Source organism: Cavia porcellus, unplaced genomic scaffold (assembly GCF_034190915.1).
Source record: "Cavia porcellus strain 051 isolate PalLab524CR breed Dunkin Hartley unplaced genomic scaffold, mCavPor4.1 scaffold_11, whole genome shotgun sequence".
Taxonomy (NCBI): Eukaryota; Metazoa; Chordata; class Mammalia; order Rodentia; family Caviidae; genus Cavia; species Cavia porcellus.
Window position 1 is genome coordinate 82,692,589 of NW_026947494.1, and position 27,591 is coordinate 82,720,179.

The 27,591-nt window shown below is 54.1% G+C and overlaps 1 protein-coding gene across 12 annotated transcripts in view; it reads left to right on the forward strand.

The window, feature by feature from the left end:
- The window catches only part of Iqsec3 (IQ motif and Sec7 domain ArfGEF 3), a 95,587-nt gene extending 72,230 nt beyond the window's left edge, over nucleotides 1-23,357 (forward strand). The window contains exons 6-15 of one of the 12 annotated variants that reach the window (XM_063258557.1): nucleotides 5,115-5,237; nucleotides 5,624-5,790; nucleotides 8,277-8,416; nucleotides 9,480-9,605; nucleotides 10,872-10,971; nucleotides 11,109-11,270; nucleotides 14,108-14,143; nucleotides 14,632-14,724; nucleotides 16,666-16,715; nucleotides 19,936-20,208. In XM_063258557.1, coding sequence (XP_063114627.1) covers nucleotides 5,115-5,237; nucleotides 5,624-5,790; nucleotides 8,277-8,416; nucleotides 9,480-9,605; nucleotides 10,872-10,971; nucleotides 11,109-11,270; nucleotides 14,108-14,143; nucleotides 14,632-14,724; nucleotides 16,666-16,715; nucleotides 19,936-20,019 — 1,081 coding nt within the window. In that variant the 3' untranslated portion in view covers nucleotides 20,020-20,208. Of the gene's footprint in view, nucleotides 1-5,114; nucleotides 5,238-5,623; nucleotides 5,791-8,276; nucleotides 8,417-9,479; nucleotides 9,606-10,871; nucleotides 10,972-11,108; nucleotides 11,271-14,107; nucleotides 14,144-14,631; nucleotides 14,725-16,665; nucleotides 16,716-16,800; nucleotides 16,885-19,918 lie in introns of those variants that run through there. The other 11 variants (XM_063258558.1, XM_063258555.1, XM_063258559.1 and 8 more) reach the window with 11 other exon arrangements.
- Nucleotides 23,358-27,591: the final 4,234 nt, after the last annotated feature.

A 27,591-nucleotide genomic window follows, 5' to 3' on the forward strand; every position in this document is an offset into this window, starting at 1 on the left:
TGATAGGGATGTGGAAGGCCTCGGAGAAACATAAGCCAAGAGCAAGGGACTGACAGGCGAGTGGATAGATTATTCTGGAAGATGGTTGGAGGCAGGGAGGCATTGCATTAACAGTGGTGGTGACAGAAGGTGAGAGTCTAAACCAGAACATTGGCCACCAGAAGGGGAGTAACTGGCAGAGCACAAAGCCTTGGAGAGCGGCCCTGCCACAGAGAGGGGCCGCTCGAACCAGTGAGAACTGGGGACACTCAAAGTCTTTGCATAGGTGTATGTCTGTGCTTCAGGCTCACCACACTGGTACAATTATACCAAATACATGTGCATATGTTTTCATTTTGGGAAGGGAGAGATGATGGCTTTGGGAACATTTCATCTGCAGAATTTATCAAACAACACTGTCAACTATGTGCTCAAGCAAGTCAAGCTGTTAAATATCAGGTAAAACAAAGGATGTGTGACCTGACTTGCCCATAAGAGATGCCAGCATGTTGCACCTTCTTGTGACTATCACCCAGCAATGACACTCAGATCAAAGGATCCCAGATGCATGCAGCCCCTCAGAACTCAGAAGCGTACTGGTCGAATTTAATCACTTGCATGGAGCTGATGTTAAACAAGTCCTTAACGCTTGGTCGCACCATTATTGGTAGGGTCTTTAAAATTGTTTTTCAGTACTGGGGATGGAATTGAGGGCTTCATGCATGCTAGGCAAATGCTCTACCATTGAATACATCCTCAGACCTGAAATGGCCTTTCCTGAACAACATAGATCAACTGAGAAGAAAAACAAGGAGTTCGTGTCTCAGGAGAGCTGCAGTCTTGTTACTTACAGCAGGTCCCTGCCCTACCTTGCACTCAGGAGCCTCATGAGGCAAGCCAAGCAGCTAGCCACTGCCAGTGGTCAGAGAAAGCTCCAGAAGGGAAAGGCAGGAGGTCAGGTCTGGGGTCCTGCTGTGAGCTGGTTTTGCCCAGCACAGCTCTGAACTGCAAGGTGACCACAGCTCTCTGCTGATTGGCAACAGGCAGGTGGCTCATGACACACCCAGGTGACACATGGTGCCTCTGTGACTATACCAGCTGTCCCTAAAGACCTTCCCAGTCTACTACCAAGTGTCTAGGGAATGCAGAAGCCTCCAGTGAGCCACAGAGAGCTGTGGCAAGTGGGAGATGGGGACCAGCCTGGCCCTCAGCTCTGAATTTCTGCCTGTCTAAGATGATGGGTAATGGTCAGGCAGGGGACAGTTATGTCACTGCATGCTGAGTGAAGCACTAAGAACAGCACTCAGTCAACCAGAGCCAGTGTTCAGATCTCCGCCACCCTATGTCCCCAGCCAGTCTGCAGCAGGGAGAGCTCAGCAGGGGAGGAGGCTTCCCTCAACCTGGACCCCAGAAGTCTGCTCTTCCCGTGTGGGAGTGCTGGCCAAGCCCCTACGCGGTTTCAGTTTTGCTTCCTGTGAGGGGAGGCAATTCTAGAACTTACTGGTTGTACAACGTACTGATTATGGAACTTATAGGAAACAGGTGATGATCAGCAAGGAGACAGGACACTGGTGGCCCTGGATCAGGAAGCAGCAAGATATATTGCTGCACCCAGGGACTGAGAGACATGGGTGGTGGGTGATTCTAGGCTGACAACCACCATGGAAGACAGGCCACCTGAGCAGCCTGGCCAAGAAAGAGCTTAATCCCCATGCCTGGCCCTTCCCCAGGAGGACACAGGCTGTGCCAGGAGACACATGGTGGCTCCCTGGAAGGTATGTGGAGGAGACACCACTACTGTGGTGGCGAGATGTCTGAGCAGGAAAGGTGCTGGGCACTCAGCCTGAAGCACCCTTAGAATTTGGCTGCTGTCTCTCCTAGCTCTCAGGCCCAAGTCAGAGAACTTCACAGTCAGGGTGGGGATCGGAGAAGTTCAGGGAGGTCACCTAGTATGACCCTCAGCTCCATGAGAGTTGTGCGTGGTCTCATGGAGAAGCACACTGCTCAGCATAGCCTCTTTCCTCCCCCGGGGAAGGAGGAACCAGGAAACGTTTCTCTGCCACCAACCACCAACATTCCCGGGGTCATCTCAGGGAAGGGAGGGCCTGCGGGGGTGGCACCTCTTTATCCCTCTCAGTGCCCTGCCACAAAACGGCTCCAATAGCCAGATGAGGACACGTGTACCCCAGAGGCTGCTGTCAGGGCTTATGGGCCTTCATTTTAAAAGCATTCCATGGCCAAACTCCCTCCTGGCCTTAGCTCGGCCTCAGCTCGGCCACTGGTTTTTGCATTCTAAGCATCTCCTAGAAAGCTGGTAAAGAATGGTGATCTCAAGGCCTTGCCTTCAAATGTCCTAATTCCCTGGATCTGGGATGGGGTCCAGGGACCTGAATTTTAACGAACTACGACTCTGTCATGCAAGGTCTTAGAACACTGACTGGAAGATGCTGAATTAGGGCCAGCACCAGCGCCACAGCCCAGATGCCCTCTCTGAGTCCCCACCCGTGGCCAGTATGAGTTCACCCTGATGCTTCCTGTGCTGCAAGCTTGTGTTTCCACCTGGAAGCTCTTCCTGGCCAGCCCTTGGTCTCGGGCTTTTGCTCATTACTGAGCTCTTTGCTGCAGCCCTCAACACACGAGTGTGCAAGCCTGCTGCACGTCACCTGAGTGGCTGGAAAGTAGGCCATTGCTCTTGACTGAGCAGATCCCACCCTCCCTGGCTACTGCCTCCTCCTGCCACTTTCCCCCACCATGCCCAGGCCTCAGCACCCACCCCATCTCTGGCCAGAGGGTGTTTTGAGCTCTGGGGCAGAGTGAACATGAGAGGCTCTGGGAGGGAAGGGGGTACCAGGACCTCAGTTCAGGAAGAGGACAGGCTCTGGGTGGGTGGGTCAGACACATCAATGGGGGCCCGTCCTGAGGAACAGCTGGGTGCCAGGCAGAGAGCCAGGGGCCATCCTGAGTCCTCTGAGAGGTCAGGCCCCTCACTCAGCATTGGTCCTCTGGACCCACTACCGCCTCCTTGACCTCACAGGAAAGCGGCCCTGATGGGGAGGTGGCAAGCCGCCACGCCATGCCAAGCCACCCCATGTTCGGCCCTCCCCATCTGGCATACCTAGCTGTCTCTCTGTCTCCCTCTGTCTTCCTTCTCCCTCCCGCTGTCCTTGTCTCACTTGCCCCTCTGTCCCTCGTTTTGATTCACCTCCTCTTTCACTGTTTCCCTTCTCTCTTTCCTTCTCTGGTTCTGTCCCCCTTTGTCTCTTCATCTTCTTGTTCTCTACCTGGCCCCCAACACCACTGGCCCTGGCTCTGAGCCCTGTGCCACGTGGCCCACTGGATCCCTCCCCCAGGCAGCTTCTGTGTGATTGCCTGGACTCTGGGCCCTGCAGATGTGGGCCTTGTAACAACCCTGAATCTCATGTTCCAGCTAAGGTACATGTGCTGTGGACATAACAAGGGCCCCTGGGAAATCAGTGTGGCCTTTCACCTGGCTGGACCTGGGGCTGTGCCAGCAGTGTCCATGTCGATGCACAGGTGCGGGTGTTGTCCGTTCTCACACTTTGGCAAAGCTCCTGGCCCCCTCTTAGCCCATCGCCTCACCCACTCCCACCCAGGCAGGTCAGCCTGACAGGAGCAAGGCTCACTGGATCCCAGAGGGAGGGTGAGCTTGTGACGCAAGGGGCTGTGGTCTTGCCCTAGAGCAGGGAGGAGGAAAGAGGAAGGGCGGCAGCTCCCTCTCAGCCTCCCCTCTCTCTCTGGAATCCCTTGGTGATGCTCTCTTCTACTTCCCCCAGCAGAAGGTGGGGAGGGCAGAGTTCACAGACCCCTGCACTGACCACCCCTGCTGTCTCCTGACTGCTGATGAGTCAGATCTCTGAGACCACGGAGCGCGCTTCACCCCACACACAGCCACTCTGCAGATGACTTCCGAGCCAGCAGGGGCAGTGCTGGGCTCTGGGCTGCTGTGGAGGGCAAGGTGGATGTGAGCAGGTGACTAGTGCCCAGGGCTGTGAGCCTGCATCAGAGTCTGCCAGGGGCAGGAGGCAGCACAGCACAGTGGGCAGCCAGGGGCAGCTGCACAGGACCCGCAGGTAGGAGACCGAGATGAGGTGGGGCACAAAGCAGAGAAGGCGGCTCTGAGGGCCGCTGGCTTGCAGTCACACTGCTCTGTTCTCTGCCTTCACCAAGGGGAAGGATGATGCTCAGCGAGGAGGTCCGAGGCTTGCCCTGGAGCACTGGCGGGGCGTCCGTGCACTTCTTCCTCCTCTCACGCTCTACAAAGAAACTCCGAGCAAACCTGCTGAGGGTAGAGGTGACATTCAGGGGCAGAAAGCCCTTCAGGAGCAGGGACTCCAACATCCTCCCTGTTCAGAGCAAACTGAGGCTCTAAAAGGTGCTCCAGGAGCCAAAGTCCAAGGCTAGCAGTAGGGCCAGAACAGGAATATGGCCACACTGTCCTCGCCTGTATTAAAGCAGAGCTGCTGTTACTCTTCGGAGGCCCAGCCTCCAAGCAGGGGCTGGTGGGGGAAGGGCTGGGCCATGTCTGAAGGCTGAGCTTAAGACGGCCTTTGACTCTTTCCCAGGTCACTAAGGTAAAGGGATAACTGGGCAGACATCAGTTACCTGGAGACCTTACAGGAAAATGACAAACCAAGGAGAAAAACAGGCTCCCCGACCCCTAGGTTCCACTGATCCTCCTGCCTCAGCCTCCTGAGTAGTGCAACTGCAGGAAAGCATGACCACACTCTGCACTCATTCCATTTTAAAGCTTTCTTTGATCCTGAAATAATCCGAGGCTGAATAGAAAGAAATTGGGATGTGGAGTAGGAAGCTCTGAGCTCGGCCTCCCTGGATCTTTGGCCTCAGTTACCAGTTCTGGGCCTTAGGTCTTCGGCTGTGAAATGAAGAAAACAGGCCCTGTCACATTGGAGCAGAAAAAATAGGAGAAAGCTAAAAAAGGTGTCCTCTTGGGTCAGTCGGGGGGACCCTGAGGTGGGAACAGGCCCGGGAGACCCTGCCTGCCCTGCCTTGGCTATTGGCGGGGTCCAAGTCTCCACCCCGCCACCTCACCCTTCAACCCAGGCAGAGCTGAGGGCCTGGCCCCTTCTCACGACCCTTCCCTGGCCTACCCTCAGCTGTGTGGTGGACGAGATGGACTTCTCCAGCATGGAGCTGGACGAGGCCCTGCGGAAGTTCCAGGCGCACATCCGCGTGCAGGGGGAGGCCCAGAAGGTGGAGCGGCTCATAGAGGCCTTCAGGTGAGCTGCTTTCCCAGCCCCACTCCCCTCCCCACCCCTGCAGACACCCTGAGCTTGGACAGATGATGGGGAAGCAGAGGGGATGTCAGTTAGGAGAGAAATGCTCAGGTCAGTTGAGAGCGCTGAGGAGGTTAATACCAGTGGGCTGGAGAGAAGGAGGCCAGGAAAGAGGAGCAGCATCCCCCAAGCTCTAAGAGCTGGAGGGCACACGGAGCCCTCCAGGAGATGCTCCTCACTCATGTGCTCCAGCCAGTACATCCCTATGGAGCATCCGTGTGAGGCTGGTAGGGGGCGCCACTACGGGAACTGAGAGAGGTGACGCCAAGGTACAAGGCAGACATTATTGGGGTCTGAGAAGCTCATGGTCCCCTCTGTGTCCCCCACAGCCAGCGCTACTGCATGTGCAACCCCGAGGTGGTGCAGCAGTTCCACAATCCTGACACCATCTTCATCCTGGCTTTTGCTATCATCCTCCTCAACACGGACATGTACAGCCCCAACATTAAGCCTGACAGGAAGATGATGCTCGAGGACTTTATCCGAAACCTGCGAGGTGAGCAGGCGGGGCTCGGCCGCTTCTCAGGGCCTGTCCCGCTTCATGTGAAGTCTGTGGGTCTGAGCCCCAGGCCTAGCCTTCCACCGTAGGCTGGGAAATTGGCTTGTTCCCCAGGCATCATGGGGGTCTCTGGTACCCACGCTCCGCTCTGCAGGGGCCCTGGGGCAGTACAGGTAGGCCCCTGTGTGGTCTCAGCCCTCAGCACCGGAGCTGGTGCTGGGCAGGACCAGCCCTTTCCCCTCCACTAGTCACAAAGGCCTTCACACCTGACTCAGCCTGTTTAACGCAGCCTCGCAGGGAACCGAACGGCATTTGCCTGCCAAGTCCTTTCCTGATGGAAATGGCACCACCTGCGAGGGGCCAAAGATTTTTTAAAAAACAAGTGTTATTTATGCTGGTGATACATTTTTGGCATTTTTTTAAAAATCAAAGTTTTATATATACACGTAACTTAATAAAATAGTTCTACCACGCTTACCACAGAAAATCAGTCCCTGCCTCTCTCAAACTCTCCCAGAGGTGAACGTTTTCTACTTGTAGAGTGGTTTATTTTTGTATTTATATATTTTTGCAGTGCTGGAAGGTGCTTACTCTGAGCTTTATACATGCTAGATAAATATTTGAAACATATTACTAAGTTTTTCATTCCTGCTTTTTTTTTTAAACTTTATGTTTCACTTCTAATAGCTCTGGTTTTTTGTTCTCTAAATGTCCTTTTATAGCACTTTATTCTTGTTTGTAGACATGACATCTTCTCATATCTCGTTGAAGATATAATATGGTCTTATTTGTCTTAGCTCCTCCCTGCCTGCCTCCATTTCCTCTGGGGTTCTTTCTTCTGTTTTCCCCTATTTCTTTCTCTTTGGTGTTACAGGCTTTCCATATTCAAGAGCCCCTGAAAAGGTGATCAGAACCTCAGTGGACATTGTGAGGGCTGCTGCCTGTGACCTTTCTCCCAGGGAGATTTAACTGAGCTGTGTCATGGGGTGATCCCTACTCAGAATCTTTAGATATTTCTCTCAAGGTGATTGATTACCCACAAACACGAAGGTCTGTTCTGTTGCCCAGAGGGTACAATTCCAGCTACTATTGTGCCGAGGTCTTTTACAGATATCAACCTCATCCCCCCATTTTCAGGGCAGATTCCCACCACTGGCTGGGACTGGGGTTCCCCAGTTCCAAGCTCATGGCTCATCCTTTCCAGAAAATGAACCACCAGACTCCTGCTGGAGAGAGGAGGGAACAGGGAAGCCTAAAGGGTGTTCACTGATTTCCAGCCTGCTTTCTACCTCTAGCCCACTCTCCTTCCCCCGCAGGGGCTCCTGTTACTCCCAGTTCTGAGCCCTTGGTGGGTGTCAGTGGCTTCTAAGCTCCCGTTGGCTCTCATGTCAGCTTTGCTAACCTGTCCAATCAGGTATCCGCCTTCCAGGCCCCGGGGTTGAGTAGGGAGGACCGTCCCTTCCTCTGTTCTCTGTCTTTGTGGGTTTATTCCTTTTGGAAAAGTTCCTTTTCACCAGGTATTCTAAAAGACCAGAGGAAAGCTAGCGGACTGGAAACCTGTGTGTGGTCCATCTTTCTTCCTGCTCTTTCTTGCCTACAGCCTGATTTCTTTCAGGCCCTCGGGGTACTGCAGGGCTCATTTGCCTGACCAAAATCCAAGATAACAAATGGAAGAAAGAGGGACCAGAGAAATTGCTATGGAAGACATGATGTGCTCTCAGTGGTTGAGACAACCAAGGGGAGCTCAAAGTGGTTATGTTTTACATTTTTCCCTCTTATAAAAGAAGTGTGCACATATTAAAGATTTGGAAAAAGTAGAGAAAAGAATTGTTTTAGCTGCCTCTGTTTCTACACCAAAGGAAATTTGCTTTCATGTTGGCATACTTCCCACTAGTACAGTTTGGTTGCTGGAACATTGGATTGTAGGGGAGTAGGCGCGGGGTGGGGGGCGATTACCTGCATCACCGCAGGCCCCAAGCCGCTCCCTCTGCCTCCGGTGCAGCCCTAGCCCAACACTCTCATTGCGGGGACAATCTTGTCACCCATCCCACAAGGACTCCCTCAAGACAGAACTCCTTACTGGAGGAGAGTTGAGGGCCAAGAAAGGAGATCTCAAAGGGAACAAGTCAGGTCTCTGGAGAGCTGCTCACACAGTGGGGCCAGCACAAGTCAGGACAAACACGGAGGGCAGCAGAGCCTGGGAAACAGGTACTCACAGGAGCGCAGAGCCCACGTGTGGCCATCAGGAAAGAGCACTGCAGTCAGGAGGTTCTGGTTGAGACACATCAGCTGATGAGGCTGGAGAAGGGTGGTACTTGTGGTGCCTGGTGAAGACGTGTGTCCTTACTCTAATGGGTGTGGGAAACCAGCCACTGAGAGCTTTGGTCAGAAACACGGTAGAATTGCAGCCTCCTCCCAGAGCATCTGCCCGGCAGTCTTGTTGCTCTGACCCTCCACACACACCTCTGCTTCTGCGTTTGTAGGTGTGGATGACGGTGCTGACATCCCCAGGGAGCTGGTAGTAGGCATCTATGAAAGGATACAACAGAAGGAGCTCAAGTCCAATGAGGACCACGTCACATATGTCACCAAGGTGGAAAAGTCCATTGTGGGCATGAAGACAGTAAGTGTCTGCCACCGAGCAGCGCTTGCCGTGTGAGCTTACCGAGCCACCCCCATCTCCTATTCTTTTTTTCCGCCATCTCCTTCTTTTCCAAACCTCCGATACTGTGCCCCAGACCCTCTGCTCCTGCCTTTTCCCTTGCCTAGAACCCTCACCGCCTCTGCACCAGCTGTGCAGTGAAGGGCATGGGGAGCTGTCAAGAAGTACTGGTCAGTGGGCTAGGGTCGAAGCCACTGGATGGCCAGCTGGAAGTTCAGGGTCTGCTCCCTAGCTGGGGTACTGCTAGATACTTCCTGTGAACAGAGAGCAGGAAATGGGCTCAAGTAGGCTGTGGTATCGCAAACCAAGAAGGTGTACTAGCGTTGTGACCTGTGTCACACACAGCGTGTGCTAAGTATGTAATAACTTTTAAAGCCAGCGTCCTCCGTAGCTTACTGCACTGCTCGTGTCCCCAGAAATGATTTATACCACCAATGCGAAGGATGTGGAGCAGCTTCTGGTCCCCTGGCTGCGTGGCTGGCCCAGGGAGTACGTGGGTGCAGAGCTGGGGGCCTGGTCTGAGGCTGTGCCTGGCCTTCCTCTCCCCGTCAGTGCCAGGCAGACATTTCCTGTGGTACAACCTTTCCGGCCAGCCCCATCTGCCCAGTTTGCTTTTCTTACGCGCTGAAGTCGATTTTCAGTGCCCGTGGGCTCCCCTTGCTCTTGCATACTTGCATTTGGTGTGCAGTAAAGAAAGTGACTGTCGCCCGTGACCTGGGGTGCCTCAGGGTCACAGAGGAGAAAGCTTACAGTATCTGGATTTGGACCATCTGAAAGCCTTTGTGCAATTTCCTTTTCTTGCCCCCCAATCACCTGCTTTGTTTATAACATAATAACTGCTTCTCTTCTGGCTCTGCTCCCCAAAAAGCATGATGAAAGGGAAAGAGCCCTAGACAAGGAGAAGGGAAGTTTGTGGCAGGGCAGGCCTGTACAGAAGCAGGCCCCACTCTTCTCCTGGGCCTCTGCGTCCTCCCCTGGGCAGGACATGGCCTGGAGGTCTCTAAGCACCTCGCCTGGGTTCTAGGTGCTGTCGGTGCCGCACCGCCGCTTGGTCTGCTGCAGCCGGCTCTTCGAGGTGACAGACGTGAACAAGCTGCAGAAGCAGGCTGCACATCAGAGGGAGGTGTTCCTCTTCAACGACCTGCTGGTGGTGAGCAGTGACACCGAGGCCTGGGGTGGGCTGGGCGGGGCCAGGTCCTCCGCTGCCCAGAACCCCCACCTATTCGGCCCGGGCAGCAGGGCAGGGAAGCCTGCTGCGCAAATCTCTGGAGGCTCCCCACAGTGGGCCTCAGGCTTCCAGACTCGGCACTGTCTGCAGAGAGACTAGGCCACTTGTCCATGGTGGGTGTGAGGTAGCTCAGCAGATTCCTGCCATCTCTTGGGCCTTTTTCTGGCAACTGCTTCACCTAAAAAGCTCCCCTGGGCCTTAGCATGGCCACCTCCCTGCTTCATGCAAGCCTCAATCCCATTGGCGCCTCTCAGGAAAGCCCTCCTGCCCACAAGGCAAGGCGTCCTGCCGTCAGCTGCTGCTCCTCACCCTATTTCTTTTCCTTCAATACACTCGCAAGTGTCTGGAATTCCCTTACTCACCCTTCCTTTCTCTCTTACTGTTGGGCTCCACTGATTGAGCATTCACTATCTGCCCCGCGTCGCATGAGCACCTTGAGAGCAGGGGCCCAGCGCCCAGGCTCTCCTCTATCCTTAGAGCGCAGCCCATGGGTGGGGCTGAAGGAAGTATTTCCAGATTGAGCAACTGGCTGACCAAGCGTTTATTTTCACAGGGGTGGGAGCTAATAAATACTTAAGAAAACAAGTCAACAAGATAATACCAGATGGTGGAAACTGCCATAAGGACAGTAAAATAGGGTGATAGGAGAGAGTGACTTGGTTTGCTTTTGATTTGTGCTTTTTTAGATGAGGTGGTATAGGAAGGCATCTCTAACTAAGGAAGTAGGTTTGATTTAAGATCAAAGTAATGAGAATAATCCAGCCATACAAAAACTGCAGAGAGTGCTGGAGAAAGGGGCGGTGTGTGCAAAGGGCCTGTGGTGGAACTGATCTGGCCCTTTTCAAGCTACAGAAAGGAGGACAGTATGACTGACTACTATAAGGCCAGATCTGGTATGTGGCTGGCAAGCCAGGGCAGGAAGTGAGTACTGGCTCCTCAGTGCAAGGTGTTTGTCACAGGTGGGCTTTAAACCTCCAAAAACACATGTGTATGTGTATACGTGCATATGCGTGCATCTGTAAATGTACGTGTATAAGTATATCTGAAATGCCTGTGTGTACATGTGTGTGTTACCCTTGTGCACTGACCTGTGTGTTCACACATGTCCTTGGGTGTTCGTGCAAGTGGGCGCGTGCACATTCACTAGAGTCTCCCCAGTCAGTGCATGTTTTTGTCCCTCTTGAGTAGATCCTCAAACTGTGCCCAAAGAAGAAGAGCGCTTCCACGTATACATTCTGCAAGTCGGTCGGCCTGCTGGGCATGCAGTTCCACCTCTTTGAGAATGAGTGTAAGTCCCGAGCAGTGAATGACCAGAGGGGCCGTGAGGAAGTTGAGGGGGAGCTGGGCGTGGGGGTAGGCGCCCCTGAGACGCTGCCCCTCCCCCACTGCTGCTCACAGTCTGTCTGGGGCTGGGGCTGATTCCAGACTACTCTCACGGCATCACACTGGTGACCCCACTGTCGGGTTTGGAGAAGAAGCAGGTGTTGCACTTCTGTGCCCTGGGCTCGGACGAGATGCAGAAGTTCGTGGAAGACTTGAAGGAGTCCATCGCTGAGGTGACGGAGCTGGAACAGATCCGGATAGAGTGTAAGGATGCCGGGGCCGGGCTCTCTGAGACAGTGGGCAGGGGCAGTTTGCAAACAGGCAATTTGGATTCTAGGACCATCACCCATTCCTCCCCTGCCCTGCTTGGATCTGCCTCCCCTGCCCACCTGCTCCTCCCAGCACCACAGCACTATCATGAGTGACGTGGGCATTTTCACCATCGGAGTAGGAGTCCTAGAGTGGGCACACGCGTGTACACATCCCTTCAGGCACAGGCATGCACGTGGGCACTTGTACAAAGACCTCTGCCATGTTGAACGGCAAACAGGCTACGAACCCAACAAGTCCATGAGCTCATGGACTTTTTCCTCCTCTAAACTGTTTTATTCTATAGTTGTTACCTCCTTTGTCCAAGTCCAAGTGCACACAGGGCATCTGGTTACTCTCATTTCTCCAGTCTCTTTTAATCTAGAGTGGTCCATGATCCCTCCACTTACTTTCTTTATGTAATTTTCTGTTTGAAAAATCCAGGCTGGTTTCCCTACCATCGTTCATCTTAGAGTTGTCTTTCAGTTCCTCTCAGGAACACTTGGGTTCTGGATGGTTCCAGCTCAGGCATTTCAGAATCTAAGCGAGTCTCCTCACATGTCTAGGTGATTACCAGTTGCTTTGGGGTTAAGAACTGAGCTTATAAAACTGTGCCCTTCTGCAGGCTTTTAGTGGTTAAGCACTGCAGAGATTTCCTATGGACTTGAAGGGGAAATTACGAGGATGGATTCAGAAACTAAATCAAAATACAAATAGACTCCAGGCTTGACTTTTGCAGCCACTTAATTAAAAGATGTACATTGAGCAATAAGGAAGGTAGTGGGAGACTTTGAGCAGGGGGCAGTAGGACAGGACAGTGCTGTTTAATCATCATTTCGAAGCTCCTGCAGGGGTCGTGCAGTTTATGTCCACCCTGCTAGACCTCGCAGTGACCTTGAGGTAGTTGCATTGACTCCATCCGACAAATGAGGCTCTAGGAAGGGAAGTGGTGAGTCTCGACCACAGCCATGGCCACTCACGCCTAATTCTGGCTCCACTTAAGTGTTTTTTCTGTGTTCCTTCCACTCTGAGCCGGGCAATTTCCTAAGAGAAGTGCTAAAATCAAGACAAAACAGAAGCTTACGAGAGACAACTCAGGGGACAGCTTTGCAGTGAGAAGTTCAGGGTTGGCTCACTGGGGGCAGCGATGTCACATATAGACACTGCTCCAGGGCTGGGCGAAATATCCGGAGAGGCACCTTGGCCATTGTTCTGGAACATCTTCAAGGCTTTGCGTCTCCTGTTGTCAGAGTGTCACAGGTGGCCCCTGCCACCCTGGGAAGGCACTGCACATCTAGCCCCAGCATTGGTGCAGGAGGTACTTTTCTTCCCCCAGCCCTGGGCACACCATAAATCCCTTCCCAAAGTAACAAAGGAGCAAATATTGCCAGAATCTGCTATGTCAAGCGTGGAACCTTCGCTCCTGCTGGCCGAAGGGGAAAGAAACAGTGCACTTAGTTACTTCTTGTGGCTGAGGCGAAATACCCGACATCCACCCACAAGTTAAAGGAAGAACAGTTTATTTCGGCTCGTGGTTTGTAGAGGTTTCAGTCCATAGTTGGCTGGTGCCAAGGCAGAGCAGCAGAACAGAGGGGCATCACAAAGGCCAGAGAGCTCACAGCACGGTGGGCTGGAAGCAGGGAGGGATGTGGGGATATACAGCCTTCTGGGCCACACCCACAGTGACCCCCCCTCTTCCCATCAGGCTTCACCTGCCAACATTACACGCAGCTACAAACCCCAGTGGGCTGATCCTGTTACCTCCCTGTTTTCTTTCTCTGTTGTGATGCTGGGGATCAAACCCAGAATATTGTGCATGCAAGGCAAGAGCTCTACCACTGAGCCACATCCCCAGCCCGAGTCACCATCTCCCAAAACCCCTGCCTATGATCATAGGAGGCTGTGGGAGACACTAGTCATAGGCCATAACACAGGCAAAGGCTAAAGTTTGGATCTTAGTCCTCAAGTAGAGAGGGAAGGAACATCTGGGGGAGACGAAGGACTGGCCAAGAAGCAGGCGGGAGAGGGAGTCAGAAAGTGAGAGAAAACGAAACCACGGCAGTGACTGTATATTGAGTGCTTACTACATGCCAGGCTCTAGGCTGATGGCCAGAGCCATCATTTAATTCCTACAAACTCCCATGGGTTCATATTATTCTCTTTATCTTAAATGTAAAGGAACTGAGGTGTTGTGAGTTCTCACTGCACCATGTCCTCCTGACTCTTTATGTGCAATTAGGACGCAAATTTACCCAAAGCAAACGGGCCCATTGGGAGCAGCTGGCATTCACATTTAAATCTGACTCCATGGTTCGTGTTCTTCCCAATCCAATCCTTGGTTCAATAAAAATAGGTGTGAATAGACTGAATGGTTCTGGTGTGGCAGCTTGTGGAGTAGTGTTCCTGGGTTCCAGACAACCAGAAAGACAGCAAACGGAACCTAGGAGAGTGGCGTGGATTACATCTCCTGGAACCCTGAAGCTAGAGGATTGATTTAGTAACAACTGTCACATAGCTGGCACTGACTGTCAGGTCTCCAAGAAGGGCGGCTGACAGTTTTCTAGCACCACTGCGAGAACACAAAGGTACACAATTCTAACCTAGAGAGAGCATTAGCGTAGGGGACCAAAACATCCAGGTATCCTGACTGTGGGCCATGCATGCTGGCAGACCCAGGGCAGGTGGGACCTCTCAGCAACTATGGCCACTCAGTCCTGCAGGAGGCACATGGGGGACTAGATGTCACCAACTGCAATAAGACCTATATGCCAAGCACTCATTTTCTTTCACAGTGCTGGGGATGCACCCAGAGGCCTCATGCATGCTGGGTAAGTGCTGCACCACTGGGCCACACGCCTAGCCACCAAGTGCCCTTACGTGTCGTCATGTGAGCACTTTCTGTGACCCAGGCCTTGTTCTATGTGCTTTATGTGTATTTGTCAGCATTGTTCTTAATGACCACATTGCAGTGGGGAAGGCATCTTCTCCAGTGAAGCATAGACGGTTAGGTAGCTTGTCTAGCCACATAGCTAGGAAACAGTGCAGCCAGGATTTCCCTGGGTCGTTGGCCTCCCTTTTGCTAGCCTTTCTCACTGATCTTGGACATTCAAGTAGGTCCTGTCATCTCCATGTACAGAGGAAGATACCGCAGCTCCCAGAGCTACGAAGTGCCATTCCAGACCCTGAGGTCCTTGTCTCCCAGCATGTCGCAGGGCTTCCCCGTCCTCCGCTTCCCCATCCTGCTCTCTTCATGCCCTTGTTCACATGCATGGTGGAGGTCAAGGTTCTATGTGCTCATGGCCTCCCCCTTCCTTAGGGGAGCTGGAGAAGCAGCAGGGAACAAAGACACTCTCCTTCAAGTCCGGGGGAGCCCAGGTGGAACCGCAGTCAAAGCAAGGATCACCCACAGGTGAGTATGCGCTCTGACACGCGCCCCAGTCCACAGAAGCCCCTTGCAGATCTGACCCTGGCTCCTGGGGGACTTGGGTGGAAGATGAGCCCAGTTTTTAGTCATTTCTTTCCTCTGAGGAGCTCCTAGCTTTCTGTCTTTATTCGCTTGGGCTTTAATAATGGAAGTTGGAAGGAAAGTAGAAGAAAAAAGTACCTGTTTTGCAAATGGCACCAGAGTTCAGGAGTCCATGTCTGTGGCACCATTCGCTCCAGAGGAATCAGGCCAAGTCCTGTCATCCTTAACCAAGAGAGGGGGACCAGGGGAGGAAGGAAAGGCAGCCAGTAGGGTCTGGGAGTCTCATGCCCCATGAGAGGTCCAGTTCTTTCCCTGACAGGCCCCATGCACTGACCAATACAGGTCCAGGTCAGATACCCTGAAATCAAGACAAGCCTCCAGTCAATTTCTCAAATGGTTTATTCAAATTGAATTGTTCACTTTAGCCAAGGCAAACATCTGCAGGCTTGATGTCCCCTCGGTCACACTCTCTAGACTTGCTCCCTCAGCTTCTGATGCCCCCTCTTTCTATCTGCTGCCCCAACTTTGCCTTCCCCCATAGAGGGCACAGAGGACAATGCCACCTCCACCCTCCATCAGCCCGCAAATAAAAAATTAGAAGGAGCAGTAATTTGAGAATTAAACCCCATCCTACCTCAGTCCCAGTAAACCACCCAGAACGGTCTATCCGTTAGCTCAGTCCCTTCGAGTCACAGTCAGCGGACCGTACTGAGTGTGTGTGCCTCTGCCCTGTGCTGAGCGCTGGGATCAGGTCACAGCGAGATGCCAGTTGAAACTGAGGAACTCTGGAGGGTGCCCTTCAACCTCTGTGCACTGGCCCCGATGACAGACTTGGCACAGGCAGGAGCACAGGAACTGGTCCTGCCTGCTAGGACTGGTGACCTGCTTTCTAAGCACCCCATGGGGCTCTTTTGCTTCATGAAAATTCTCACCGTGATGTCACCCTTGCAGACAGGTTCCACCTGTGGCCAGCATCTGTGCTTCACCACCCAGCCTGACTTCAGCAGCCCTTGATTTTGTGAGGTCAGGAGTGGCAGTCACAGCTTGTTTTCACAACTATCTAAGCCCAGAGCCAACCCTCTGCTGTGATTTATTCTCTCTCATCTCATACCTACAGCTCTGCTGGCCTCTCTTTGGGAAATGCAAGCCCTGGTCACACCAGGATGGTGTCCCCAGGAATCTGTTCATGAGCTGCCTCTTTAGTGAGTTGTTTCTGATGCCCAAGAGATGCCACAGTCCTTTCTTGGGCTTTGAAAAGCAGTAGGCTGACCAAAGCAAGAGAAACTGCCCACCCCCTGCTGGAAGTGGAGAAATCAGTGGTTCCTGCAGAAGGGCAGTGGAGGCCAGGGGATGACTTAGAAAGAGCCATCAAGCTGTCCTTGGGGCCCTGCGGGGCCCTGCTGCCCTGCAGGATGGGCAGAGCACCTCGGCCGTAATCACAGGCCATATGGGCTCAGCTATGCACCAGGCACTGTGGTGAGTTCTGTCCCAGGCTTAAGTCATCAAGTCATAGGAGGAGGGACAAGGAACCCGAGGCTGATCACCGTAGTGCCCACAGACCAGCACCCACCTCATAAGCTGACTTTCCCGGTCCTCTTGGGAAAGAGCTGTGGGAATTAGACGCAAGAATGCCAACATCAGAAAGCATGTCAGGGATCCGCTATTATGGAGGCCCAAAGAGGTGCAGCATCTCACCCAAGATAACACCTCTAGGTGGCAGACCTGGGCTCCCACCTTCCGGTGCTCTGAGCTAGGCCTGTGCCACACCCACATTCTGGGTGCCCAGGCCCGCTAAACTGCAGAGGCGCCTGGGGAGGAGGAGGGCGGGTCTGGGCCCTCGTCAGGACCGGTAGAGAATGAGTGCTGTGCTGTTTACATTCAAAGCCAAGAGGGACGCTGCGCTGGGGGAGAAGCCCGCGGAGAGCCCAGGGGAGGTAAGTAGAGGCCTGGTGCATCCAGGTGAGTGTCTTCGTGCCCCCTCGTCCTTCTTCTCACCTTCTCTGTTGTTTCTCTTCTCAGGTATTAATCCATGCCTCCCCAGCCCGACTCACCATTTTCCCAATTTCAAGAGATACAATTAAAAGTTATTGCTAGCATGAGTAACACCACTCTTCCAGCGCCTAGTTAATCCGCCAGCACATTCCGCCCACTCCCAGCCCAGCCCCAGGAGAGGGAGCCCACAACACCTCACAGCCCTCCTTCCTGTGCACCCCTCCACCCCTGCCCCAGGGCGCTATCAGAGAACCCAGGGTCCCTTTCCCCGGCACCCATCCCCCTGAGAGGGAGCCTGGGCTTGCCCTGGAGAGTCACACTTAAGTCAGGTCCCCAGGCAGTCATTTCTGGGCCTGATGTGCCCTTTGGGCACCTCCCTGAGGAAGATGGAGAACTGAGAGGTGGACAAAGAAGGGGCTTCTCTCTGAAACAGCTGGTTCCCTGCAAGGCTGGCTTTAGTAGGGGGGTATACACAGCGGGAATGAGACTGAGCAGGGCTGGGAATGTCTTGGAAACAAAGGACACCCACTCTCAGGCCACACGGGAAAGAACATGGGATGTCCCTGCCAGCCCCAAGGTGTCTCCCCTGTTGGGGAACATGCAGCTGTTCCAGCAAGTCTACCTGGGCTACAGCCCCCACACTGGACCCCTTTGTACCCCATGGAGCCCCGGCCCCATATCTTTGCTACCAGGACACTAGTTGCTCATACAGACAGTCCTTTCCCAGCCCCACCAGCTGCAGGGCCCGCTAGATGTGAGGAAGGAGCCCACTTACCAGGTTGCTGAGCCCTGGCAACTGCAGGATGCCCTAGGAGCTCAGTTTCCTCCTCACTCCATGGCCCCCACTCCCCACACACGAGTGTCTGGAGCAGGCAACCCCTACTCGGAGGAGCTTCCGCCCAGCAGCTGACCAGCCCCTGGGTGGGTATTCCATCCCCACCTTCCTCTCCCATCTTCCCACAGCTGCCCATCTCAGCCTTGCAGATAAACATGCCAAGTCGCCAGCCCTGCCCTTGCCCTGGCCACAGCCGCGCAGCGGCAGTCTGACACCCACCCATGTGGCTATCTGCAAGGCTCCCTCCCCTCAGCTAGCTCCAGGGCCCTGCCAGCCCCCGCTCCCCTGCACAGTGGACAGCCTTGCCGCCCCGTGGCCTCTCCGCTGGACCCCAAGCTCTCGTCCTCTGCCCTGTCCTCCGTCATTGCCTGGCCGAGCCCTCTGGCAGGCGCTTATCCGTCTTCTCTGAGCTGTCCTGACCTGCTGCTCATGTTTCACCCTCTATCTCTTTTCTCTCTCTCCCTCTTTCCTGAGTAGGGAGTGAGAAGGGGTTTAGAATGAGAGGACATTTTGCTGTCACATCCCGCTTTTCACTTACTGACCATTAAAGATAATGGACTCGGTCATCCACGGTGGAGGCAGAGCCAGCGCACGGGAGTGGGAAAGCAAGCTTGGGCTGAGGCCGAGGGCTGAGGGCGTGTGGAAGCATCAGCCAAGGAGAAATCAGCCCACTGGTCTGGACTGGGTGACCAGGCGCTTGCCGAAGGAGGGGTGGCCATGAAGGTGGGACAGGGAAGGCAGAAGGGCTCCCAACCTGATCTGAGAGCACTTTTCTCTCTGGGAACAGTTCAGAACACAAGTAGAGGGGAAAAGAGCCCATGGCCTCCGGCAGTGGTAGTGACAGAGGCAGTCTTCCGAATGAGACTCACGGCGGGTCCCCAAGAAGAAGGGGCTTCCGGTCATACCCTCTGTCTGCTGTGTGTCTTGGCAGGACAGCAAGGGGCACAGAGGAGCCTTCATTCGTTGCAGGGATCTTGGGGCTGGAAAGGTACCACTGAGCCAGAGGATGGAGAATGAAACCTGACACATGCAGACCCGCTTGCTGGAGCTTAGAGTTCTGAGGGGCAAAGGACGAGCTGGGGGCCCTTCAAGGAGGGCAGCCCACAGGAGTGCTCAGGTCCAGGAGGGCCCTTAGGAAGGCACCCTTAGCCAACAAGCACGGCCAGGAAGTGCTGGTTGAAGGCTCCAAGATGGTACTGGGCTGCACTGGGATAAGGTCTCTTCCCCTGCAGCCTTGATACCCCCTCTGCACTCTGAGCAGCAGGCCATAGGTGGTAGAGCCCAGCTCAGACAGCACAACTGGAAGCATCCTCAGAGAGAAGGGCCTTAGCCTCCCCGCTGGACCGAGGTGTTTGGAGGGGCTTATAGAGTGTCATAACTACTGGTTTGGGTACTTGGGGGTAGAGACAGGGGAAGAAATTACATCCTTGTCTTTCTAGAGTGCACTAACCTCCCAGTGCTCAGCTCCTCCTCCTCCCAACTGCTAGCAAGAAGAGGCCACATGCGTTCACGCTGACCCCTGTGGTCCCATGGGCCTCGGGGTACTGTCTCCTCCCCCAAACCAGGGATGAAAATCAGAATCCCTCTAACTCTCCCCTCCTGCTACCAGGCAACCCTAAGCAGAACCCAGCTTGGGCTGAAAGGCAGGTGGGCACCCAACTCTGCCCTCAGATGTCCAGGCTGGTTTGAAGGCAGAGCCATGGCCACATGGTGCGTGAGAGGACAGAGCAGGTCCAGAATGCCCCTTTGGTGGTCTCTAGCATTCTGGGGTTTGGGCATCTTTTCTGATGTCAGTTACAGCCAGGTTCTCTTTCTAAAGAAGCAGGAGGAAGAAGGATGCGGGGAAGGATCCGAAATGCTTGGCTCTGTCCCTGTGTCTCAGGCTCCTGTTCTCAGCACTGTCCTGGGAGGCAGAGGGGGCCAGAGGCAATGCCAACTTCTCAAGCTCAGTGGGTAGGAAGGCAGAGGGGGAGCAGTTGGCTGGAACCCACAGCTAACAGCTGTGCCTAAAGTCAGAATGCAGAGGTGTGTGAAGCCGGTCTCCGTGAGGAGGTGACTGAGGCTGTGGAGCCGTCCTTCCCCACCGTTAGACTCTGGGCTCTGCTCTCCCTGATCAGAAAAGCTAGGGTCACAGCCAGCTTTCCTCTGGGTGGAGAGTTGGGCAGAGGCTCAGAGAAAAAAATGAGAGTACCCAATGGGCTGCAGAGATGGGCACGAGGGAGGGAGACAAAGGGAGGCTCGGGCAGCCTGTCCCAGCCCTGGGAACTAGTCTCGTAACATGTCATGCTTCTCTGGCTGTTTCTAAACTAGGTGTCAATTCACAACAGGCTTCAAACGTCCCAGCACAACTCCAGGCTGGGGGCCGAGACGGGAGCGCCAGCGCCAGCGCCAATGCCAGACCCGCAGCCTAGCCCTTTGAGAGAGCAGCCCCCGCTGCTGCCACCGCTGCCACCCACTCCCCCAGGCACCCTGGTGCAGTGCCAACAAATTGTCAAGGTCATTGTCCTGGACAAGCCCTGCTTGGCGCGCATGGAGCCCCTGCTGAGCCAGGCTCTCTCCTGCTACACCTCGTCCTCCTCTGATTCCTGCAGCTCCACACCTCTGGGGGGCCCAGGGTCCCCGGTCAAGGTCATCCACCAGCCTCCACTGCCCCCACCCCCGCCCCCTTACAATCACCCCCACCAGTTTTGCCCACCCGGCTCCCTGCTGCACCGGAGGCGCTATTCCAGCGGCTCCAGGAGCCTGGTGTAGCTTTGCCCCCAGTAGCCTGTGGCTCCAGGAAGGCTGGCCACCAGAGGGGTCCTCGGCTGCCCCTTAGCTGCTACCCATATCCTGGCGTTCCTGGTCATCAATCACTGTTTGGAAAGAGAACCCTGATCCCTGGCACGTGGATTTGCTTGGTCCAGCCATCCTGTCCTTAATCAGCTGAGCACCCCCAAAACCTGGGCACACCACTTCCCTCTCCTGGGGCCTCAGAGCCAGGTGAGGTAACATATCCGGCCACCACTCTCCCGAGTTGGACCGTGAAGTGAGGACACTCAGAGCTGAGGGCCCGACCAGCATGCAGGTCTGAGTCCGCTCATGGCCAAGCCTCAGTGCACAGGCAGGAGCGGGAGGCTGGGGTGGCTGGCAGTGGCAACAGGGCCCTGGATGGAGGGGGACTGGCCCATAGCCAGGTGTACCTGTGGCTGGGCTGAGTGGAAGAGGGTAGCTTGCTCTCTGGGGGAACAGCTGGCAGGAGGCTGGAGGAGGAGCTTATTCTGCTCCCCTATCCTCCATCCCAGCAGTCTTAGAAGGCTGCTGCTGGGTCCCCAAGGACATTGGCTATCTGGCCCCTCCTCCCAAGGCCTTCTCAAGACCTGCCTTGGCTTCAGGAAAGTTTTGAGAAAGGGAGGAGAAAAGAGGTCATGAGATTGTGAGATCGTATATCTGCAAAATGCACTTTTAAAAATCATTCACTGGTTCCCCAGCACCAGTAATACCCAGCCAAAGTCAAGTGCACATAAGCACTGGCATGTAAGCATGCAGCAGAACCAGGTTAATTTCTTCCACTGTTTGCACAGAAACAAGGGGATCTCCCCAGTGCCGGTTCTGGTAGAGGTTCCGCTGCACTCAGAGTCAGGGCTGTCTCTTGGTGTTCAGAGGCCTACAGGAGGAACCTGGATGAGAAGCAGGCAGGAGCAGTGGCCCCAAAGCCTTTAGAGGTCCCCTGTAAATCACAGAACCCCTCAGGCATGGATGGCTGAGACCCTTGATGTCACAAAGGGGAGCCAAGCAGGGCTGCACTGCTGGCCTCCCGGGGTGAACAGCATAAAGCCAACCTTAGGTGCCCACAAAGCTTCAGCCTGAGGAGAGATGGCCCATCCTCAAAGCCCTGGCCACCCCACCGTGGAGGTTTCAGGAAGTATATGCTACAAGCCTGGCCACACTGTGGTCCTGTGCCTGCACCTACAGCTGTCCTTCACCAGTCCTCCCTCTCAGACCCCAGGTATAAAGCTGCAGGGAGACATGATAGATAGTGGCTCAGTCTGAAGCAAATGGGCTTCTGCAGCCCCAGCACACGCCCTCTGCTGCAGCATTCCGGGCCAGGGAGGAGGCAAAGCTAATCCCCACCCTCAGAGGGCCCAAGTGACCTAGTTTCCCCTATGTGTAGGAATACCCAGACGTCATCATGACGTTACTCGGTGAGTTTATTTCTGGCTCTGTTTTTGTCAGCCTGGTTTCCGTAACTTGGAACCAATTTTCTGTGTCCCTTGTGACTCCTAGCCCGTTTGTTCCCCCCATGCTGGCTGCCTTGGACCCTCCAGGGGCTCTGCTGAACCAGAGCTTGGGCTAGAGCCTGGATACAGGTCAGAGGCTCACCCTAGCAGGCTGCCAGGAGGCCACGGGCCCCATAGGCAACAGGGGCATCCTGCACAGATGGGCCCACAATTCAGAAACCTTGATGCCCCGAGCCAGGGTGGGGACCTCAGGGTCTTGAGGGGTGATGGAGATGCAGGGATGGGAGTGAGTGAATCTTGAATGAGGGGCTAAAAATGAGTAGAAGGCAAACCATGAGCAGGAGGCCAAGTGTGAGGTATGAAGCAATATGAGGGATGAGTGCAGCTAAACATAAGGGACGGAGCCGTGGGTGCCAGCGCTGCTGAAGAAGGACATGGCCCTAGACTACTTTGTGCCCACCATCAGGGCCTTGTCCCTGCTCACAGTGTGAGCAGCCGGCAGGGACAGCAATGTCTGCCCCTCCCTCACGCTCAGCCAAAGCCCAACTCCCCCCAGGCAGCAACCACAGTCTCAGGGTTGACTCTGCAGTCCTGGACCCCGCCCCTTCCCCAGGTCAGAGGCTCACCCTAGCAGGCTGCCTGGTGGCCACGGGCCCCTAGGCAACAGGGGCATCCTGCACAGCAAGAGATCAGCCCTGGTGGGCAGCACTGACCCAGGAAGGGTCAGGGCAGGAGACACTGGCCCTCCTCACTGCGGAGCAAGCTGGAGTTCCCAGCTCCTGCAGCCTCCCTCCCTGCCCAGTCAGCAGGCTAAGCTGGGGCCCCTCTTTGTCTCCTGCCCAGAGACTAGGGATGTCCTCTGTCCTCCCCATGGGAGCAGCCAAGTCAGGGCCTCCCAAAGGGTCCAGCAGAGATGCTCAGGGGTCCTCCTGCTCTCTAATAAGGGCCGTGCAGCGCTGACTGAGCCCCGATCACCCTGAGACAGCCCCACTTCATCAACCCTCTAGACCTTATTCTGGGGGCTCCTCTCCTGTTTTATCCATTTGGTCCAAGTCCAGAATGAAGAGTGGGAGATGAAACTAGCTTCCTCACCCCTTCAGGGCAAGTCCCACTGCCAGACCTGAAGCCTGAAGTGGGCCCGTCCAGCACTCGTCCTGGAAGCCTGCCTCTCTGTCTGTTCTAAAGGTATCTTCCTTCCCCGAACACTTAGGTCCTGGACCTCTGGCTCCCCTCTTCCCCACCACTGTGCACCAGAGCTGCCAGGATAGCTCTTGTAGCCAATAGGCTTCCCTGGTGACCATCTGTCTGTCTGTCCCCGAGTTCTGGGACACCGCTCTTCTCACAGCACCCCTCCGTGTGCTCACCCTTCACCCTGCTGGAGAAATGCCTCTCTAGGGAAAGGCAGGGTGGCTGCATCCAGCAACTAATCCAAATGGCAAATATTTTGTAACAAAATAGCCCAGAGGTATTTTATCTGTTGAATTCATAGAGTTTTAGAGATTATATTGAAATATGTCACTTGAGGAAAACGTGTCGGTTGCTTATTTGTTCTCACACAGGGTGTCTGTCCCACAAGGGTCTGGCTAGGAGGAGCCCTGGCGAAGCCAGGCATGCTGCCGCCACGGTCTTCCTCTCACTCCAGGATAATGTTCTTACGATGTGATGTGATTAGGAACATTGGGGTAGGTGCCAGGGCAGGGCTAGGTACAGAAGGAGGAAATCACCTGGGGGTGCAGGCCAGCGCCCACCTCATCAGTACCCACATGTGCACACACACATGGAGTCGGGAGCGGGTTATAGTAGAGACTGAGGACAGCAGGGGAGGAAGGATGTGCCACAGTGGCCAACATGCACCCTGAAGGTTAGTGCAAGGCGGGAGCTAGAGCCCCCACAAGCTTGGCTTCCTGCAATGGAGAGCAAGCATCCTTTGAGGAGCTGAGGGGGCCCATATCATTGGCCAGATTTGATCCTTGGCTCTGGGTGATTCTCCCCCAACACACACACACACACACAGACACACACACACACACACACACACACACACACACACACACACACGTTCCAAATGCAGGCTCTGCTCAGACAGGAGGTTTCCCCTTCCGGATTAGATGCAGAGGTAGAGGACTGGGACGAGCCTGGGACGAGTTGGGAAAAGTGCTTGGAGTGCAGATTGCATCTTCCGAACCCTCCACTGTCACACTGGGTCTCTTGCTGGGACCTGAAGGAGAACCAGCCTTCTGGGAATGGCCCAGGGCCTAGAGACTGAAACGAGGCTGGTGGAAATGCAAGGGCTCTAGTGAGCATTCACAGCCACTAGATCTCAGCTCAGCTCTGCCGCAGGGGGCTGGGACAGGGTGCTTTCCCCAGGTGGGGACAGAGGAGACAGGCTTCCAGCCACCCAGAGACACAGGAGGACTGCACCATGCGAAGAGATCAATAGGCAAAATGGTGCTTGCAAAGCGGGTACTCTGCTCTCTTGGTGACAAGAACTGTGAACTCACAGAAACCCGGGTGTTTCCAGTGCCCTCCACAGGCTGGATTCAACCGAGCTCTGTTAAAGAGGGCACATGAGCTCACTCCCTTTCCTGGAAATGGGAAATCCCAGGAGAAGCAGAGGTCAGCTAGGACTGGTTCAACTCTTCTCTGATCCAAGAAGCGGAGGCCTGGTGCCTCAGGGAACCGGGCCAGTCTAGTGTTCAGACAAGGCCTGAGGTGGTAAGGACCTCTTGATGCTTGTGCCAGGGTGCCAGTGAGTAAAAGGGCTTTTCTCCCACTTCCTGGTCCTGAAGTCACCCAGGAGGAATGTCCACCCTCTAGTGGAAAAGGGAAACCAAACCATTGCATTCTGTTGGAGCCCCTGGTGGTCTGGGTCCTCTGGGTCCTTTGGAGTCAGGAGAGAGGCCCTGCTCAGTCCCTGGGTAACCCTTTGCAAATGGGAAACAAACACTCATGAGTCATTTACTTAGAGTGCCACCAGAAGGGGTCCTGGGATTTACCAATTTCTGGCTGAGGGCAATAGCCAAGAATAAGGAACTGGTGCCACAAATTAGGGTGAATTCAACAAGCCTCTACACATCCACTGCAGCAGGCACCTTCCAGGTACAGGGGATATACAGTGATCAGCACAAGCAAAGCTCCTGCCTGAAAGTTCACATGAGGAATCATCCAAAAGAAACAAGCAGTGAACCAACCATGTTTACACAGAGGATGGTGACATGGTCAGGGTGATGTGGAGGGTCCATGTCAGAGTACATGTCCACGAAAGTCTTCTCTGGGGAGTAATATACAGCCAGATCAAGGTCAGGTCTGAGGGCACTGAGGAGATGCAAGGATAAAATATTTTTGAGGCAGAAATCAAGACAATCTGCCAAAAGACTATTACCTGGTATATGAATTTACTTACATGAAAAAAAATCTTCCTAAAGTGTAAAAATTTTTTTCACTGAGGACATCATAAAGTTGGTTTTCTCCTAGAATATCCAGGTCAGAAGCATAGGCTAAGAAGAGAAGCAGGCTGGGGAGGGCAGTCAGGTGGCTCCAGTGGGGCAGGGCCGAGGCTGCGGCCTCCTAGGCTGCCATCTGGGGCTCCAGGAAACACAGAACAGCAGAGGTGAAGCCCAGCTGCCTGACGCTGGTCAGCTGCTGTCCAGCATGAGAAGCATAAATGGGATTCTCATACCTGACAAAGGAGGAACCCAATTTGGGGCTTGGTCAGCTGGCAGGCAATCCCCGTCTGCCTCCTCCCCAGTCATTCCAAACCATGCAGACTCAGATTATAAGGAGTAACATAATGGACCCTGTCTTGTTCACTTTTCTGTCACTGCTGGGACAAATCCCTGACACCTACAGTTAAGGAAGGAACAGTTTATTTCACTCACAGTTTGTGGAGGTTTAGTCCATAGTCACCTGGCTTCAAAGCAGAGTGGCATGGCAGAGGGACACGCTCTTCAAGACAGCAGAAGACAGCAAAAGCAGCAAAAGCCACAGAGGGGGCAAGTCCTTTTTCCTCTCTTGTATTGTAAGAGGTTTAACACTCCCCCACCCCAGGGCTGGTGTTCCCTTGCAGAATGAGGATATTTACAAAGTGAGGACCCTGGCCCCCTGCTGAATCCCTTAGTTAGACATCTAAATTTTTTAAGATGATACAATGTATCAACTATTACAGATCCCATGGTCTATTGCTCACTTGGTCTTGGGGTTGATACTTTTCATACCTGAACATATGTCTCATAAAACTACAGTAAGACTGATCTTTGTCACCAAGGCTGCACAGTGCAGCTGTGGGCCTCGGCACACCATCCCCACCATCCCTGATGGATGTGCCTAATTTACCACTGCTTTCTGGGAACCCCTATCAATCATAAGCTGTCGACACCAAGATGAAATTAACTTTCAGGTCTGTCCTGTGACACTCTCACAGAGGCCCCATGAGAAAAATCATTTCAGGAGGTGGTTTTGGAGCAGCAGGCAGCAAGCTTAGGTGTGGACCAGCAGAGCTGCTGGGCGCCTCCCTGTGCCCCTTCCCTCAGACTCTGGAAAACAGCTCTACTTCTCTTCCACCAGCGCTCACCCCTCAGAAGCTGAGGGCTGCTTTCGACATGGCTCCACCCTGTGGCCAGCTGGGCTGCCTTGGGAGCAAGACCCTTTTGGCCTTTCCGAAGGCAGACCCGTCAGAGGCAGGGGGTGTTCCATCCTGAAGAAGGTAAGGTCCATCAGAGACCAGTGACCAAGAGCCATGGCTGAGCTCTTTCCTGCTCCTCTTCCCTTCCCAGGGAGGCAGCCAGGCCAGGGACAGAGCTGGACTAAGCGAGGGGACAGGAATGGTCTGGGTCAGGTCCAAAACTGATTCCAGCAGGAAAATTCCATGCAGGATGAGTGTCATGATGCAGGAATTGGAGTTCAGGAGATGAGGGGGAGAGATGGGAATTCTCCTCCCTCTTCCTCTTCCTCCCTCCCGCTCCCCTGCAGGTCTAGGCAGTTTTGCTCCCTTGGGAACCAGGAAGCCTGTCACCATACCCAGCCCCTGGCACCTCAGTGTATCCTGCTCCCATGACCCAGAGACTGAACGATCTCATGACTGGCTCTGGGAAACTGTGGGAACCAGCTGTAGGGGAGGCAGAAGACCACCCAGGAGACCCGGTTCTTGTGGACATGTTTCTAGCTCCTCAGATCTCCCTTTTCTTCCCCTTCCCAAGAACCCCAATGCTCCATCCCCCTTTTAGGACCACCACTGTCCACCCTTAGTGTGCAGCAGACACGGGTGAGCGAGCCTTCCCCTTCACCCCAGGGAGTCACAGCATGCCCAGCCAGACCTACGAGTGGATGTACAGGTTAGATGTCCAGCTAACTGGCTTTGTTGTCCTTTTACAGATAAGAAGTTACAAACAGAACAATAGATAAGTCCAAACTAAGAAGGAAGAACAAAGCAAGCACAAAGGCAGAAATTAAAAGTTTCCATACACACGCCAAAAAATATCCCCACACCAGGCTGCATTATGTGACTGTATTCTACTCCATGTTCATTGAATAGACAATTCAAATTTCATACTAACTCTTTCAGAAAAAAAGTTATGCTCTTTTTTTAAATGAACCTAGAGTAACCTTAAAAGCAAAAGCTAATATAGACAAACACAGCATGGGAAAGGGAGGCAAGAGGCAAATGTTGCTTATGAGTCTAAACACACAATTTCTACACAAAATATTAAGAGTATGAGGGGGAGAGAATGGTATTGAATGACAAAAACGTGACACACCATGACCAAA